Here is a 19,657-nt window from a genome sequence, read left to right on the forward strand (position 1 = left end):
TAGCTGTTGGGGTCGACTGGAAGATTCAAGTTCATGGCCAAATTTTCCCCTCAGGACACTTTTGTCAAACTCAGGGAAGCCCAGGAAAAAAAGACTAAAATCCTAACTGGAAAATTTCTGAAAAGCAAAGTGAAGTTTTAATAGTCTTGCTATTGAAACATTAGAGTTTAGGATCTGCCATGGGAAGGGGCTGTGGAGAATATACCAAGTTCTCAGCTAAAAATTCTGGAGAGCCAGATGCCTATCAGGACTGCAAAGAACCCTGACAAAGCCCAGTGCCTGTTTCAGTTGAGATGATTTGTTTAGACAGAACTCTATCAAGTTAACAGTGGAAAAGGTGAACTCTTGTTGGAGGAAGATAATATCTTAACCTTGGATAGCTTTTTATGTAAATATTCAGCATTCAATAAAAAATTCCTAAGTACACACACCAAAAACTGGATACATGAATAAAACCAAGAGAAAAAAACAGACAATAAAAATTACCCATAGATGATTCAGATATTAAAATTAACTGAATGATGTTAAAATAAGTAAGACTAATATGTTAAAAATAAAGAACAATAGAGAGAATAAAAAGATAATTTCACTGGAGAATTGAACTTTAAAAGTGAAAGTTAATTCTAGAACTGAAAAATTATATTATCTGAAATTAAAACTATTTAAATGGTTTAATGTCATAGTCATAAAAGGATACAGGATTAGTGGATGCAAGACAATTCAATATTAACATCCAAATATAAGCACAGAGAATAATATAATAAAATATACAGGAAAGAACATTAGTGATATGTGGAACGTAATTTTTAAAAACTCTAACATACTGAAAGAGAGAACAAGAATGAGGCAATATTTGAAGAGATAATGATAAAGAATTTTCCAAAATTGGTGAAAATCCTTAATCCTTCAAGATATTCAAGAAATAAATAATAACAGGCTAAATAAAAACAAAGCCTACTTAGGCATATCATAGGAAAGTGTTTCAAGACCAAAGTCAAAGAGATAATTTTAGAACCAACCATATAAGAAATAAAACATTCCTGTTAAAGGAGCATCAGTAAAATGGAGAGTTGACTTTTCAACATAAATCAGGAAATCAAAAGACAAAGGAATAACATCTTTAAAGTCCTGAAAGAAAATTACTACCAGGTTAGAATTCTATTGCCAGCAAACATATCCTTCAAAAATGAATGCAGTTTTCAGACAAAAATGAAGGGAATTAACGACAGTCACATCTGCACTAAAAGAAATACTTTTTTTTTTTTTCAAGACAGAGTCTCACTCTGTTGCCTAGGCTGGAGCGCAGTGGCACAATCTCGGCTCACTGCAATCTCCACCTCCTGGGTCCAAGCTATTCTCCCCATCTCAGCCTCCTGAGTAGAGGGGATTACAGATATGTGCCGCCACGCCTGGCTAATTTTTGTATTTTTAGTAGAGACAGGGTTTCACCATGTTAGCCAGGCTGGTGTCGAACTCCTGAGCTCAAGGGATCCACCCGCCTTGGCCTCTGAAGGTGTTGGGATTACAGGCGTGAGCTACTGCATCTGGCCAAGAAATACTTTTAATGAAATGCATTAGGCAGAAGGAAAACAATCCAAAAGAAATCACAGAATTGCAGGAATAAATGAAGAGCAATAAGAAAGTTCAATGTACATGAATGTTGATTGAATATTGATTATACAAGGCAATAATATTAATACTAGTTTCTTAAAGGATTTAAATTATACATAAAATTTTAATTTATAACAACAATAATGTAAAAGGCAAAGGTATAAATAGAGTTAAAAAGTGTTAAGGCTGTAAGCATTATCATGGAAGGAGTAAAATTACTAACATGCGTTAGATTCTTGTATATTGATGATGCATGCTGTAATTTCTTGGATAATCCTCAAAGTAATAAAACACTAATTGAAGGAAGAAAAATTAAAAATATTCGAATAACGCAAAAGAAAAATTAAACTTTAGTGACAAATAGAAAAGTAATTAGATGGTAAGTATAAATGGAAATATATCAGATATTATATTAATTTTATTTGGATTAAATAATCCAATTAAACAACAAAAATTATCAGACTAGATTAAAGAAAAACTCAACTCTATGCTATCAGATAAGTGTGTGTGTGTGTGTGTGTGAACACAGAAAGAGTGAAGGTTTAAAAGAATTGGATAAGGTATATAGTAATATAAACACTAGCCAAAATAAATCTAGGTAGCTGTATTTACATAAGACAAATGAGACTTTAAGGAAAGAAACATTACTAGAGATAAAGAGAAGTTTTTTATAATCATAAAGAAGTAAATATACCAGAAATATGTTAGTTTTAAGACTGAATACATCCCAATTAGATAACTACAAAATATATAAAGTTGATAGAATACAAATACAAAGTAGACAAACCCAATTACACTGGGAGATTGAATACAACTCTCTCAATTCCTGTTAGAATAAGAAGAAAAAACACACACATACAAAAAATATTGAAGATCCTAACCACACGAACATCATATTCAAATAAATTGACATACATAGCACACTGGAGCATACACATTCTTCTTACATGCATGTGGGATATATAAAAATTGTTCATGTTCTTTGTCATGAATGAAGCCTCAAATATTTAAAAAAGAATTGAGGCCAGGCACAGTGGCTAACACCTGTAATCCCAGCAGTTCAGGAGGCAGAGACGGGCGGATCACAAGGTCAGGAGTTCGAGACCAGCCTGGCCAATATGGTGAAACCCCGTCTCTACTAAAAATACAAAAATTAGCAGGGTATGGTGGCAGGCACCTGTAATCCCAGCTACCCGGGAGGCTAAGGCAGGAAAATTGCTCAAAACCGGGAGGTGGCGGTTTCAGTGAGCTGAGATCGCGCCACTGCACTCCAGCCTGGGCGACAGAGCAAACTTCGTCTCGGGGTGGGGGGCGGGGGGGGTGGGGAAGTTGAAACGACTCAGAGTATGTTCTTTGACCACAGTGGAATTAAGCCAGAAATAAAAATATAATAAGAAATCTCCAAATATTTTAAAATTAAATTGCATAATCCATGAGTCAAAAAGAAATCACAACAGAAATTTCCAAATATTTTGAACGGGGAAAAATTAAGACCTGGCATATCAAAACAGTACTTAGAGGGAAATCGAAAATCTTAAATGCACATGTTAGAAAAGAAAGGCTAAAAATCAATAATCTAAGCTTTCGTCTCAAGAAGCTAGAAAAAGAACAGCAAATCAAATGCAAATAAAGATGGAAGACAATTTTATACACACACACATAGGCAGAAACAAAATAAATGACAAATATACAACAGAGGAAATCAGTGAAGCAAAAAGTTGGTTTCTACAATGATTAAAATTTAAAACTCTTAGACTAATCAAGAAAAAAAGAGGGAAAACACCAACTGCCAATATCAGGATAAAAAAACACAACTACCAACCTACAGACATTTAAAAAATAAAAAGGAAATATTATGAACAATTTTATGCCAATAAACTTGACAATTTATGTAAAACAGAAACCATCCTTTAAAAACACAATTTTCCAAAACTGAAACAGGACGAAATTAAGATCTGATTAGTCATATCTATTATATTAATTAAAGTTGTTCATTAAAAACCTTCCCACTCTAATTCACAGCAGTGAATTCTCCCAAATACTTATGTCAAAATTATCACTACTTTGTACAAACTCCTTCAGGGAGTAGAAAAATAAACAACATTTTCCAAATCATTTGGGTGCCAGCATAAATCTGAATAGGTTATAACATTCAAACCTGAATAGGATATTATAAGAAAAGAAAATTACCATTCTTTTTTATAAATATGTACGGAAAATTCATTTTAAAAAATATTAGCAAATAAAATTTTAAAATTTATAAAAGAGAAATAATAATTGGAAAATGGAGTTTATTTTAGGAATATAGAGGCAGTTTAATATTTGAAAATTGATCATTGTAATTTAGCATATTAAAAGATAAAGAACAAAACATGATTATTTCAATGGATACAGAAAAAAGTCGTGTGATAAAATTCAACACACAGTAGTGGTAAAATTATTAGCAAACTAAAATCAAAGGGAACTTTCAGAGTGACTTTAAAAACCTACAGGAAACATCATTAACTATAAATTTTCAAAAATTTTCCCCTGGAGATCAAGAATGAAATAAGGATACCTGTCTTTTCTTCTCCAATTTAGTATTCTATCACAGGTCCTAAACTGCGGAATAAAGCAAAGAAGGAATAAAAGGCACCATGATGCGAAGGGAAGAAATAAAAATGTCTTTTTAAGTAGACATGCTTTTATACCTTGAAAGCCATGAAGAATCTACAGGCTACTGGAATTAATAAATGAAGTTAACGATGCCACTGTATACAAGGTCAACATACAAACATGAGTTCTATTTCTATATAGCAACAAAAAAAGTGAAAAATTTAAACATTATGCATAATAATTTCAAAAATAGCAGCTATTTATAAACAAATCTAGTTGAATATGTATAAGACTTCTACATTGAAAACTAAAACATGAGAAAAATTAAAGAAGATCTAAATAATTACAGGAATATACAATGTTCACTAATTGGAAAACTCAGTGTTGGGAATATGTCAGTTCTCTCTTAGTCAATCTATAGATTCAATAAAATCTTAAACAAAATTTCAGCAGCTTTCTTTGTGAAAATTAATGAGCCGAGCATTAAGTTTATTTGAAAATACAAAAACAGTAATAACCAAAGGAACCTTGATGAAAAGGAACCAAACTAGAGATACCACACCAAAGTCACAATCCGCAGAATAAAGAGTTAATAAGCTGGACTTCATTAAAATTAAAACTTTCTGCTCTGCAAAAGACACTATGAAGAGAATGAAAAGACAAGACATAAACTAGGAGAAAATATTTGCAAAAGGCATATCTGATAAAGGACTGTTATTCAAAATATACAAAGAACGACTAAAACTCAGCAACAAGAACCCAATTTAAAAATAAGCCAAAGACCTTAACAGACACCTCACCAAAGAAGGTATACAGGTGGCAAATAAACATATGAAAAGATGCTCCATATCATATGTTAACAGGGAAATGCAAATTAAAATAACAGTGAAATACGACTACACACCTATTAGAATGACCAAACTCCAGGACACTGACAGTGCCAAATGCTGGTAATGAGAGCAACAGGAGCTCTCATTCATTGCTGGTGGAAATGCAAAATGGTACAGACACTTTGGAAGACAGTTTGGCAGTTTGATACAAAACAAAATATACTCTTACCATGTTATCCAGCACTCATATTCCTTAGTATTTACCCAAAGGAGTTGAAAATTTATGTTCACACAAAAACTTGCACAGGGACATTTATAGCAGTTTCATTCATAATTGCCAAAACTTGGAAGCAACCAAGATGTTGTTTAGTAGGTGAATGGATAAACAAACTGCAGTTCATTCAACCCATAGAATACTATTTAGCATCAAAAAGAGATGAGCTAACAACCCATGAAAAGACATTGAGGAAATCTAAATGGATATTACTAAGTGAAAGAAGCCAATCTGAAAAGACTACATACTGTGTGATTTCAACTACATGGTGCTCTAGAAAAAGCAAAACTGTGGAGACAGTAAAAAAATCCATTTGCATTGGGTTCTAGGGGAGGGAGGGAGGTATAAATAAGTGGAGCACAGGGGATTTTTAGGGCAGTGAAAGTACTTTGTATGATACTATAAAGTTGAATACATATAATTTTAAATTTGTCCAAAGCCATAGAATATACAGCACCAAGAATGAGCCCTAATGTAAACTATGGACTCCAGGTTATAATGACGTGCCAATGTAGATTCATCAGCTGTAGCAAATGAACCACTCTGGTGGAGGATGTTGATAGTGGGTGAGGCTGTGCTTGTGTGGGGACAGGGGCATATATGAAATCTCTGTACTTTACTCTCATTTTTGCTGTGAACCTAAAACCATTCTAAAAGTTAAAGTCTACTTTTAAAAAACTGGAGAATTTACTTCTCAGATAACAAAACTCATGATAAAGCTATAATAATTAACACAATGAGTTATTGTAGGATAAACAAGATTGAATAAAACATCTTCAGAGCTATGGTTACCTAATTTATAACAAAGATGACATTTCAAAAACAATGGAAAATGAATTGTCTTTTAAATAGATGGTGCAAAGGTTTAAAGCATTCGGCTACTTATATTTTAAAACTTCTGACTCCAAACTGATTCACTTGAAAAGTTAATTTCAGGTTGATTATAGCTCTAAATATGAAAAGTGGAATAATTAATCTTTCAAAATACATCATACAAGAATATTTTCATGACCTTGGAGGATGTGAACATTTAAATAGAACATAAAAAAATGCTAATCATACATGAAAATTATTGACAAATCTGACTAAAGGTAAGAAATTTTATTCATCAAAGACACATAATAGACTTGAAATAAAAATCATAGAGTGGGAAAAGATATTTGCAATACATATATCTGAAAAAGGACTTATACCCAGAATATATGAGAAACTTCTTCAGATCAATAAGCAAACAGGCAAATGCCTCCCCCCCAAAAAGTAAAAAGGTTTGCATAAGCCCTTCACAAGATTGTATCCTAATGGCTGATAAACATGAAAATGTGCTCAAATTGTTTAATCACCAGGGAAAATGCTAACTAAAATTACAATATGATATCACCACACACTAACCAGAGTGGTTTAAAATGGAAAAGATAGCATCAAATGTTGACAAGAATGTGGAGCAACTGGAACTCTCATACTTTGCTGGTATTAGTACAACTACTTGAGAAAACTTTCCCATTATCTGCTAAAGCAAAATATATGTGCACATCTTAATGCATAGCAATCCAACTCCTTTGAATATATTCAACATAAACACATATATGTGGTCACCAAAAGACTAGTACAAGGATGTTTATAACAGTACTAACCAAAATAGCTTAAACCTGGAAAACAATGTTCATCAACTGGAGAATGAATAAATAAATCATAGCATATTCATACAACAGAATCATATAAAGCAATGAGAATAAAACAAATAAGAACAAGATGCCACAGATCAACTTGACAAACATAATATTGAGGAGAAGAAGCCAGACACATGAGAGTAACAATCTATAACTCCATTTGTATAAAGTTCAAAAAAAAATGCAAAAAAAAACCTATGTCAACAGAAGTCAGGACAGTGCTTATCTTTTGAGGAGAGGGTGGTAACCAGACAACAGCAGGTGGGGACTTGGGTTTGGGTAGTATTTTTAATCTAGGTTCTACTTATAGGAATGTGTTCACTTTGCAAAAATTCATTGAGTTATACACCTATGATGTGTGCCATTTTCTGGGTGTTATTGGTGTTTACTTCAAAGTGAAAGTAATTTTTCTTAAACTTTAAATTTCTATAGATATTCCTGATCACTTATTTAATATAATCAAATAAGAAACACCAAATAAAGTATATTTGTGTACTCAAGGGTACTTTTATGGAGATTAATATATAATTTTAGTTTTTTTCTCAAAAGTATTTTCTCACTGAAAATTAACTCCACAACATTTATATAGAACTTTCAGTAACTAAGAGCTGGAAATACCATCGGGAGAGGTTATGTGACAAAAGGGTAAGGATACAGAGGATGAAATGGCAAATACTATATGCAATAGTAAATTAGGACGCCTGGTGGCGCTGCAGGCTAAGAGTGTGGATAGTGGGCTCTGCGGATAACTCAGGCGCCATTAAGCTGGGGAATCCAAACTCTAAAAGAAGGACGCATTTTAGGTAAGATCTAGTGGCTAGATCTTCAGGGTGGGCTTCGTTCTTGTGGAAATCAGTCAAGAAAGATCGAATTCGCGGTTATTTGTGCAAATCATCTGGGTGGATTGTGTACGGAGTTAAAGAAACTGCGCCTTCTGGACCAGGTCTGAACAATGGAGACTGCGCTAGCAAAAACGCCACAGAAAAGGCAAGTTATGTTTCTTGCTATATTGTTGCTTTTGTGGGAGGCTGGCTCTGAGGCAGTTAGGTATTCCATACCAGAAGAAACAGAAAGTGGCTATTCTGTGGCCAACCTGGCAAAAGACCTGGGTCTTGGGGTGGGGGAACTGGCCACTCGGGGCGCGCGAATGCATTACAAAGGAAACAAAGAGCTCTTGCAGCTTGACATAAAGACCGGCAATTTGCTTCTATATGAAAAACTAGACCGGGAGGTGATGTGCGGGGCGACAGAACCCTGTATATTGCATTTCCAGCTCTTACTAGAAAACCCAGTGCAGTTTTTTCAAACTGATCTGCAGCTCACAGATATAAATGACCATTCCCCAGAGTTCCCAGAGAGGGAAATGCTCCTAAAAATCCCAGAGAGCACCCAGCCAGGGGCTGTGTTTCCTTTAAAAATAGCCCAGGACTTTGACATAGGTAGCAACACTGTTCAGAACTACACAATCAGCCCAAATTCCCACTTTCATGTTGCTATGCATAATCGCGGAGATGGCAGAAAATACCCAGAGCTGGTGCTGGACAAAGCGCTGGACCGGGAGGAGCGGCCTGAGCTCAGCTTAACACTGACTGCACTGGACGGTGGGGCTCCGCCCAGGTCCGGGACCACCACAGTTCGCATTGTCGTCTTGGATAATAATGACAACGCCCCTGAATTTTTACAATCACTCTATGAGGTACAGGTGCCCGAGAACAGCCCCCTTAACTCCTTAGTTGTCGTTGTCTCCGCTCGAGATTTAGATGCAGGAGCGTATGGGAGTGTAGCTTATGCTCTATTCCAAGGCGATGAAGTTACTCAACCATTTGTAATAGACGAAAAAACTGGAGAAATTCGCCTGAAAAGGGCATTGGATTTCGAGGCAACTCCATATTATAACGTGGAAATTGTAGCCACAGATGGTGGGGGCCTTTCAGGAAAATGCACTGTGGCTATAGAAGTGGTGGATGTGAATGACAACGCCCCTGAAATCACCATGTCTACGCTCTCCAGCCCTACCCCAGAAAATGCCCCGGAAACTGTAGTTGCTGTTTTCAGTGTTTCTGATCCAGACTCCGGGGACAACGGTAGGATGATGTGCTCCATCAAGAATGATCTCCCCTTTCTTTTGAAGCCCACATTAAAAAACTTTTACGCCCTAGCGACACAGAGAACACTGGACAGAGAGAGCCAAGCCGAGTACAACATCACCATCACTGTCACCGACTTGGGGACACCCAGGCTGAAAACCGAGCACAACATAACCGTGCTGGTCTCCGACGTCAATGACAACGCCCCCGCCTTCACCCAAACCTCCTACACTCTGTTCGTCCGCGAGAACAACAGCCCCGCCCTGCACATCGGCAGTGTCAGCGCCACAGACAGAGACTCAGGCACCAACGCCCAGGTCACCTACTCGCTGCTGCCGTCCCAGGACCCGCACCTGCCCCTCGCCTCCCTCGTCTCCATCAACGCAGACAACGGCCACCTGTTTGCCCTCAGGTCGCTGGACTACGAGGCCCTGCAGGCGTTCGAGTTCCGCGTGGGCGCCACAGACCGCGGCTCCCCGGCGCTGAGCAGCGAGGCGCTGGTGCGCGTGCTGGTGCTGGACGCCAACGACAACTCGCCCTTCGTGCTGTACCCGCTGCAGAACGGCTCCGCGCCTTGCACCGAGCTGGTGCCCCGGGCGGCCGAGCCGGGCTACCTGGTGACCAAGGTGGTGGCGGTGGACGGCGACTCGGGCCAGAACGCCTGGCTGTCGTACCAGCTGCTCAAGGCCACGGAGCCCGGGCTGTTCAGTGTGTGGGCGCACAATGGCGAGGTGCGCACCGCCAGGCTGCTGAGCGAGCGCGATGCGGCCAAGCACAGGCTGGTGGTGCTGGTCAAGGACAATGGCGAGCCTTCGCGCTCGGCCACCGCCACGCTGCACGTGCTCCTGGTGGACGGCTTCTCTCAGCCCTACCTGCCTCTCCCTGAGGCGGCCCCAGCCCAGGCCCAGGCCGACTCGCTCACCGTCTACCTGGTGGTGGCGTTGGCCTCGGTGTCTTCGCTCTTCCTCTTTTCGGTGCTCCTGTTCGTGGCGGTGCGGCTGTGCAGGAGGAGCAGGGCGGCCCCGGTCGGTCGCTGCTCGGTGCCCGAGGTCCCCTTTCCAGGGCATCTGGTGGACGTGAGCGGCACCGGGACCCTGTCCCAGAGCTACCAGTACGAGGTGTGTTTGACCGGAGACTCAGGGGCCGGCGAGTTCAAGTTCCTGAAGCCGATTATTCCTAACCTTTTGCCCCAGGGCGCTGGTGAAGAAATAGGGAAAACTGCTGCCTTCCGGAATAGCTTGGGATTGAATTAGAGATCTCGTTATGACGCGTTGTTTTCTGCCATTTATCCCAAACTTTTTCAGATCTAGAATTCGAGAGTGTCATGGACAAAAATTTCACCTTGAGATTTAGCTTTTATTTCCCTTTTTAATGGATTTGTCTGTTGAACTTTATGCTGTCCAAGTGTTGAAAACTCAATTTAATTTCATTGCATTTATTTACATAGGGTCATTCCAAATCCATGCATGCTGTTGATTTTCCTGAGACTTTTTTCTCTTCTTGTTGGTATTTGTTGTGATAAACCACCGTAATAAAATCAAATATTAATTTTATTTTCTATATACTCTGCCCATTCTATTTCATCACACTCTTAAGTATTATATATTTGATGCTAAAATGCAAACATTAAAAATGTTTCACATCATCGTATTTTAATTGTTTAAAACAAATACATACATATGTTAACAAATGAAATATTTGAAAAAATATGTTAAAAGCAACAATCCTCTATTTCCTCTTTTTTGCAGCCCTGAGTCCTATTAGCAAACTTTCAAAAAACAGTTTAATTGAATTATTACTTACGTGAAGAAAAGTGAACAAATCCTTTATGTTCAACTCAATATATATTCACAAAGTAACATATTTAGTACCAGCAGCTTGAAGAGAAAATGAAACATCACTGGCACCCCAGGTGCCACACAAATTACTCCTTACAATCACTACTAGCCCAAGTATAGCAAATATGCTCACTTCCAATACCATAGTTTAATTTCGCCTCTTCTGAATTTATATAAACGGAGTAATAGAGTATGAACTGCTTGTGTCTGACTTTTTTCACTCAACATTATGTTTATGAAATTTATCCATAAAACAGCTTTTAGTTTAGTCCTTTCATTCTCATTGCTGTATAATATTCCACTGTATGAATATACCACAATTTATTATCTATCCTTTAGATCAGTATTTGGGATGGGGCAAAGTTTGGCTGTTACGAATTATACTGCTATAAACATTCTTTTAACATGCCTTTTGGCAACCTGTATATGCAGTTTTGTTGGGTATATGCCTAGGAGTGGAATTGTTGCCCATCTTGTAAGTACATGTTTACTTTTAGCAGACATTTCCCAATAGTCTTCCAGTGGTTGTACTAATTTACATTGCTATCCCCAGTGTCCAGATGTACAAATTTTTCCACATTTCTGCCAACAAACTGGTATTGTCTGTTTTTCATTTTATCCCATTGGCAAGCACTTTATACATTTTTTGAAGCTCTTCTTATATTTACTTTCTTATCGCTAAGGAATATGTTTGTAACCATTATGAGCTGAACTGTGTTCCCATATACCCCTCAATTTCATATGTTGAAACCCTAACTCCCACTACCTCAGAATGTGACTATGTTTAAAGATAGGCTCTTAAAAACAGGTAATCACATTAAAATGGGTCATTAGGGCAGACCTTAATCCAATATAACTGCTGTACTTATAAGATGACGAGATTAGAACATAAAGAAAGAGATGTCAGATATGTGAACACACAGAGGGATGATTATGTGAAGACACTAGAATAAGATAGCCATCTGCAAGCTGAAGAGAGAGGCCTCCAAATGAAGCCAACCCTGCCAACACTTTGATCTTGGACTTCTAGATTCCAGAACTGGGAGGAAAGAAATGTCTGTTGTTTAAGCCACCCAGTCTGTGGTATTTGTTACAGCAGCCCTCGCAAACTAATGTAGTAACTTTCACAAACTTTAGACGATTAATTTCCTATCGTGATTGCTGAGTAACTAGCACACTTAAAACAACTTCAATCTTTTGTTTTTCAGATGTAGCTGTATTACTATTTTTGGGTACTTCTCTGGTCAAACTGAAACCTTTCTTTATTGTTCCAGTAATAACAGTTTCATTAGATTTTTGTATGAAGAAAAGAATAGCATTCTTATTTTTCCTTTTATATCTGTTTCTCTCTTAACACTTTCCATCCTCTCTCAGTTGAACTTCTACTTTTACATTTTACATTTTTACAACCATAGCTAAGAATTCCTTGTCTTGTCTATAGATATATTTTAGAAGATAATACTTAAAATTTACTTTTAATGACAATATAAATTATGAATGCCCTGGAGTCCCAAATCACCAAGAACACACCATATCAGAACAAAGTTGGGTTTATTGACTTGTTGCAATGAAGGAGACTGCACACAATAGGAAACAGGGGTCACTTTAGTAACAGGGTCTTACAGAGGAGTTATAGGATTTGGTCTTCTGTTAGGTGGTTTTAACAGAGGTTCAAGAAGTACAGGTTAGCTCTGGATTGGATGCTTTCAGAAAATTGGGTAATTCTATATTATTTTAATGAATTTCACTTAGGAAGTGGGAAAAACACTGAAATTAAATCTGTATTTGGTAAATAAGCAGCATTCACTCATACTAGCAAGGAAAAAGAGCTCTCTTGTCTTTTTCTTTTTTGTTTTAGACATTGTCTCCTCAAGCATGAAGTCTGGCTCCATCAGGGTTATAAGGTTATTTTCTGGTCTTGGTGTTATATGAAATTGTTCACATTCCATAGGAGAAGATTATGGCCAACCTGTGAGTGTCAGAACAGTTCCAGGTCGTTGGGCTGATTCTCTTCTCAAAATATTGTTCATTGCAGAGCCATATTACTTACTGAAGCCTCTAAGTAGTCTGGGATTACTTATGGATCTAAGTAATCTTAGAGCTGAGATTACTTCATTTCTACTATTATTTTCTTAATAGTATATCCCTAAGTTTAATCTTGTTATTTCCATCTGAGATTTGTGCTTGTCTGTTATTAAATATTCTTAATAAAAATTTTTAAAAAAACAAAAAAACAAAAAATTGAATATTCTTAGTTATTTTTCTGTTTCTTATATTCTTTTATTTTACATTTTTAGCTTTTCTTCTATGTCCTGATGTCTCTCACTTTATGTTTTAGTGATAGGGGCTATCTTTCCTGCTCTTTGGATCCAATGTTGTGCTTCCTGTACCACTGAAAACAGTATGTTCCTAAAATCAAGACCAAATAGATTCATCATTTTAGACTCCATTAGTTGGCTTTACCATATTTTCAAAATCTCAATCAATAATTCACTTTACCATATTTCCTAACCTGAAGCCCTCTAGCTTTCTGCTTCCATCTGGACTAAATGATCTCTAAGTCTGTACAAAACTGTCATCTTGTCTTCATACCTCTCCTGGTTGAGTCCATTATTTAACAGATCACTTGTCTCCCTTTTTATTCCCTCTCTTTGCTACAATATATAGTGAAATGTCTTCCTAAAGGAGGGTTCACAAAAAAGCAAATTTCTGTGTCTCTGCCTAAAATGCACTTAGTTTTCCTTCATATTTAATTGATGATTTGGCCATATATAGAATTATTGCTTGGAAATTTAAAATCATTAATATATTGATTATTGATTCATAATTTTTGATAAAAAATTTTATGCCAGTGTGATTGTTGATTTTTTATACCCCCATTTCTCTCTCTCCATATTTCTGTAGAGAAAGGAATCTTCTGTGTCTCCTTCCCTCAGAATTTTCTCTCTTCCTTTTAGATGTCTTGAATTTCATAATAGTATTATAATTTTTTCATTCCTTTGAACACTCAATGTAGTTATGTATTCTAACAATTTATACCTTTTTATATCTGGGATTACTTCATTTCTATTATTATTATTATTTTGAGACAGATCTCGCTCTGTTGCCTAGGCTGGAGTGCAGTGGGGCAATCTGCAATCTCGGCTCACTGCAACCTCTGCCTCCCGGGTTCAAACGATTTTCCTGACTCAGCCTCCTGAGTAGCTGGGACAATAGGCACACACCACCACATCCAGCTAATTTTTTTTTTTTTTGATTTTTTTAAAATAGAGTTGGGGTTTCACTACATTGGCTAGGCTGGTCTCAATCTCCTGGCCTCAAGTGATCCACCTGCATCAGCCTCCCAAAGTGCTGGGATTACAGGTGAGAGCCACTGTGCCCAGCCCATTTCTACTATTATTTTCTTAATAGCTGTATCCCTAAGTTTAATCTTGTTATTTCCTTCTGAAACTTGTGCTTGTCAGATATTGAATATTCTCAATTATTCCTCTGTTTCTTATATTCTCTTTTATTTTACATCTTTAGCTTTTCTTCTGTGTTCTGAAGTCTCTCACTTTATTTTTGAGTATTTCTAATGAATTTTTAGTCTTAGTGGCATATTCAAGTTTCTGTGAACTTTGTTTTTAAACATTATTATATATTACGTACAATTACTACTACTACATACTTTCGGTATACTTGGCTATTTTCTAAATACTTTATACATATCTCATTTAATCATCAAAATAATGGTACAATTAGTGTCTATATTTTCAAGGTGAAGAAACTGGAACACACAGAGGTAGAGCAATTTGCACAAGGTCAGTTTGGGTTGATGTAACAAATACTATAGATTGAGTGGCTTATAAATAATAGAAAGTAATTTCTTACAGTATTAGGGCTGGAAGTCTAAAATCAGGGTGCTAGCATGGTTGAGTTCTGGTGAGGGCCCTCTTCCAGGTTTCAGAGCACTGACTTCTCCTTGTATCCTCACATGGCAGAAAAAAGGTAAGAGAGCTCTCTGGAATCACTTTTATAAATGCACTGATCTCATTCAGGGCTGCTTCTTCCTGACCTAATTACCACTCAAAGCCCTACTTCCTACCATCACGTTGGGGGTTAGGATTTCAACAGTCACCTAGCTAATAAGAGGTGGAAGTAGAATTTGAATCCAGGCAGCCTGACCCCAGAGAAACTGCTTCATTTTTATTAAGGATTTTTTTTTTTTTTAGCGACAAGGTCTTGCTATGTTACCCAGGCTGGTTTTGAACTTCTCAGCTCAAGTGATCCTCTTGCCTTGGCCTCTTGAGTAGCAGGCAGATGCTACCATGCCCAGCTCAGAAATTGCTGTTTGTTTGTTTTTACTTTTTTCTATTTTAAAATCTATCAAAATTCAAAAGAGTGTATACAACGTATATGTACAATAATAATAATAAACAATAATAACATGGTCACTCATCTACCCATTACCCAGCTTAAGAATTAGAACGATGCCAAGATGTTATGCCTCCATCATAACATCTTTCAACCCTATGAAAAAGAACCAGTTTTCTGAATTTTTACTTAATTGTTTGTTCTTCTTTATAGTTGCAATAGAAAAGCATGAATTCCTAAATGATTTACCATTTAGTTTTATCTGTCTTTGCAATTTATATAAATGAATTTATATACTATCCTCAGTGAGCTTGCTCTTTTTAATCATTATGGTATTGAATTTATCCATGTTATTTCAGTTCATTCACTTAACTGTTCTATAGTATTCCATCATATAAATAGAATACTATGAACCTTAAATTCATTTTACTAATGATTTACCTTTTGGTTGTTCTAAGAGTTTTATTACTATAAACAATGCTGCTATAAGCATTCTTGAATATATTGCCTCATACATTTGGGCAAGGGTTCCTTTTGGGTACAGGCACATCCAGGAAGGGACTATCTGGGTCATACCAAGAATCAGGAAAATATTAAAGTGAATGAAAAAGACAACAAAGAGATGCTGACACCAAGATGACAGATGTTAGAATTATCTGACAAATATTTATAAACAGAGCTCATCAAAATGTTTCAATGAGCAATTATGAACATATTTGAAACAAATGAAAAACATAGTCTCAGCAAAGAAATGAAAGATATAAAGAAATGCCTATGGAAATTTTAGAAATTAAAGATATAATAATGGGGCCAGGTGCAGTGGTTCATGCCTGTAATCCCAGCACTTTGAGAGGCCAAGACGGGTAGATCGCCTGATCCCCCCGTGTTGGTCCCACCAGGAATTCGAGACCAGCCTGGCCAACATGGTGAAACCCCATCTCTACTAAAAGTACAAAATTAGCCAGGCATGGTGGTGCATGCCTGTTATCCCAACTACTTGGGAGGCTGAGGCAGGAGAATCACTTGAACCCAGGAGGCGGGGAGGTTGCAGTGAGCCAAGATTGCCCCGCTGCACTCTAGCCTGGGTGACAGAGCAAGACTCTGTCTCAAAAAAAAAAAAAAAAAAAAAAACCCAGATGTAATAATTGAAATAAAAACTCAAGATATGGGCTCCACAGCAGAATGGAGGGAACAAAGAATCAATGAACCAGAAGATGGAACAATAGAAATTACCCATTCTGAAGAGGAAAGAGAAAATAGACCATAAAAAATTAACAGAGGCTCAGGAACCTGTGGGGCCATGCCAGAAGATCTAACCTTTGTGTCACTGCGGTCCCAGAAGGAGGCCAGAAGGAGGGTGGAGCTAAAAAAGTACTCAAAGAAATAATGGCTGGAAACTAAGCAAATTGGCAAAAGGCATAAACCAGAGATTCAAGAAGCCAAACAAATCCCAAACAGGATAAACCCAAAGGAATCCACACCAAGAGGCATCATAGTGAAATTTCTGCAAACTAAGGACAAAATATCTTTAAAACAGTGAAGGAGAAATGACACCTTACCTACAGGGCAGTAACAGTTTGAATGAGAGTAGATTCCTCATTAGAAACCATGGAAGCTAGAAGGAGGTCGCACAATATTTTTCAAGGGCTGAAAGAAAACAACTGTCATCCCAAAATCCTATATCCAGTGAAACTATCCTTCAGGAAAAGAATTTGTTGCCAGTATACCTACCTTAAGATATTTGCTAATGCAAGTTCTCCAAACAGAAAGGAAACAATTTAAAAAGTAATCTTGGAACATCAAGAAGGAAGAAACAACACAGGAAACAAAAATATGAGTAAATGCAATAGACTTTTCTTTTTCTCTTGAGGTTCCTAAATTATGTTTGGTGGTTGAATCCAAAATTATAACACTTTCTAAATGTGGTCCTAAGTGTATGTACAGGAAATATTTAAAACATATTATAAATGAAGGAGGGTAAAAGGACACAAAGAGAGGTATATTTTCTATGCTTCATTTGAACTGGTAAAAATATCAGTTAGTGATATCAATCAGTAAACTGATAAGTTGTGTATATATAGTGTAATACCTAGAGTAATCAGTAAAAAGCTATAAAAAGTGATACACAAAAAAAAAAACCCACTACAGCTAAATCAAAACAGAATTCTAAAAAATGTTCCAATAACCCACAGGAAGTTAGAAAAATGAAGACAGAGAAACAAACAAAAAAAAACAGAGAAAACAAACAGAAAACAAAAAAATGGCAGAGTTAATCTCTACTAATCAATAATTACGTTAAATGTAAATTGAGCACATCAATTAAAACAAAAACATTGGGAGAATGGGTTTAAAAAATCATGACCCAACTATATGTCTCAAACTTAATTTCAAATATAATGATATATGCAGTTTGAAAGTAAAAAGTCAAAAATATATACAATTATTAATGAAAAAATAAAGCAGGAGCTGGGTGCAGTGGCTCATGCCTGTAATCCCAGCACTTTGGGAGGCTGAGGCAGGAGGATCACCTAAGGTCAGGAGTTCGAGACCAGCCTGGCCAACATGGTGAAACCCCATCTCTACTAAAAATACCAAATTAGCTGCTGTGGTGGTGGGCGCCTGTAATCCCAGCTACTCCGGAGGCTGAGGCAGGAGAATTGCTCAAACCTGGGAGGTGGAGGTTGCTGTGAGCCGAGATCATACCATTGTACACAAGCCTAGGAGACAAGAGCAAAACTCTGCCTCAAAAATAAATAAATAAATAAATAAATAAAAAGAATAAATAAATAACTAAATAGATAAATTAATTAATAAAGCAGGAGTAGACATAATGTCATATAAAGTAGACATGAGAGCAAAGAAAATCATCAGAGACTCCATGGGACATATCAGAGACATAGTGGGATATTATATAATGATAAAAGAAGAAAACGTAGCAATCCCAAATGTATGTATACAAAACTGCAAACTGTATGAAGTAAAAACTGACAGAAGGAGAAATAGAGAAATCCACAATTACAGTTTGAGACTTCAATGACCTTCAACAATTGATAGACCAACAAGGAAAATCAGCAGAGATACAGAAGAACTCAATAACACCATCAACTAACAGCATCTGATTCATATTTATAAAACACTCCAATACCAGAATACACCAGAATGCTCCAATACCAGAATACACCAGAATAAACAATACCAGAATACACATTATTTTCAAATGTTCACAGAACCTATATAAGATAACCACAACCTCAGCCATAAACCCAGCCTCAACCAAATTAATAGTGAAATCATACAGAGTGGGTTCTCTATGCACAATGAAATTAAACTAAAAATGAATAATGCAAAGATAAGAGGAAAACCTTCAAATACTCTGATATGTAGCAACATACTTCTAAATAATCTATGAATCAAAAAGAAGATCTCAAGGGAAATTTTAAAATACACTGACCTGAATTGAAAATGAAAATACAACACATCAAATTTTGTGAGACGTAGCTAACACAGTGCAGGGTGGAAAATTTTATAGCACTAAATATGTACATTAGAAAAGAGGAAAATTCTCAGATTTGTCACCCACCAGTTTATCAGTTTCAAGCTTCTACCTCGAGAATCTAGAAAAAGATGAGGAAAATAAACCCAAAGCATTCAGAAAGAAGGAAATAACAAAGATAATAGAAGAAATCAAGAAAATTCAAAGCAAATGGAGAAAGAAATAAAGAAACAAAGAACTGGTTCTTTGAAAAACATTTAAAAAAATGACAAACCTCTAGCAATACTGACAAAAAGTCTTACCCAATCATTTCAGATTTCAAATGTGACTTAGTATCAAATCCTTTATATTTTCAACTTCCTTGCAACGTATCTCCTGTTAATTGAGTTTCTTTAAGTGATTGCTTATATATCATCTCTAACTTTTCCCTGTATTACTGTGTTTTTCTTTCCATATAAATAAAGAAGACTTTTAAGAGATTCAATTTGTCCTCGAAGGTCTTTTCCTTTCTCTTTTGATAAACTTGAATAATTTTTTAAAATTATAATGGGATTAACTGATACATAAAATGGAAATCAGCTTGATCAGCTATGCAGTACAGGTACAGGTTGGGCATCCCTAATCCAAAAATCCAAAAATAGGAACTGCTCCAAAACCCGAAACTTTTTGAGCCAACCTGATGCCACAAGTAAAAAATTCCGCACATAAGTACATAACGCAAACTTTGTTTCATGCACAAAATTTTTTAAAAATATTATGCAAAATTACCTTCAGGCTATTTCTATAAGATGTATATGAAACTTAAATGAATTTCATGTTTAGACTTGGTTTTCATTCCCAAGATATCCCAGTATGTACATGGAAATATTCTAATATCTAAAAAATCTGAAATCTGAAACACTTCTGGTC

At 36.5% G+C, this 19,657-nt stretch overlaps 1 protein-coding gene across 1 annotated transcript; it reads left to right on the top strand.

Annotated features, from left to right (window-relative positions):
• The first annotated feature begins 542 nt into the window (after positions 1-542).
• LOC100449260 (protocadherin beta-5) lies at positions 543-17,584 on the top strand. The gene has a single exon (XM_054555976.2). The coding sequence runs from the start codon at positions 7,930-7,932 to the stop codon at positions 10,315-10,317; it is 2,388 nt and encodes a 795-aa protein (XP_054411951.2). The 5' UTR covers positions 543-7,929; the 3' UTR covers positions 10,318-17,584.
• The last annotated feature ends 2,073 nt before the right edge of the window (positions 17,585-19,657 follow it).

Source organism: Pongo abelii, chromosome 4 (genome assembly GCF_028885655.2).
Source record: "Pongo abelii isolate AG06213 chromosome 4, NHGRI_mPonAbe1-v2.0_pri, whole genome shotgun sequence".
NCBI lineage: Eukaryota > Metazoa > Chordata > Mammalia > Primates > Hominidae > Pongo > Pongo abelii.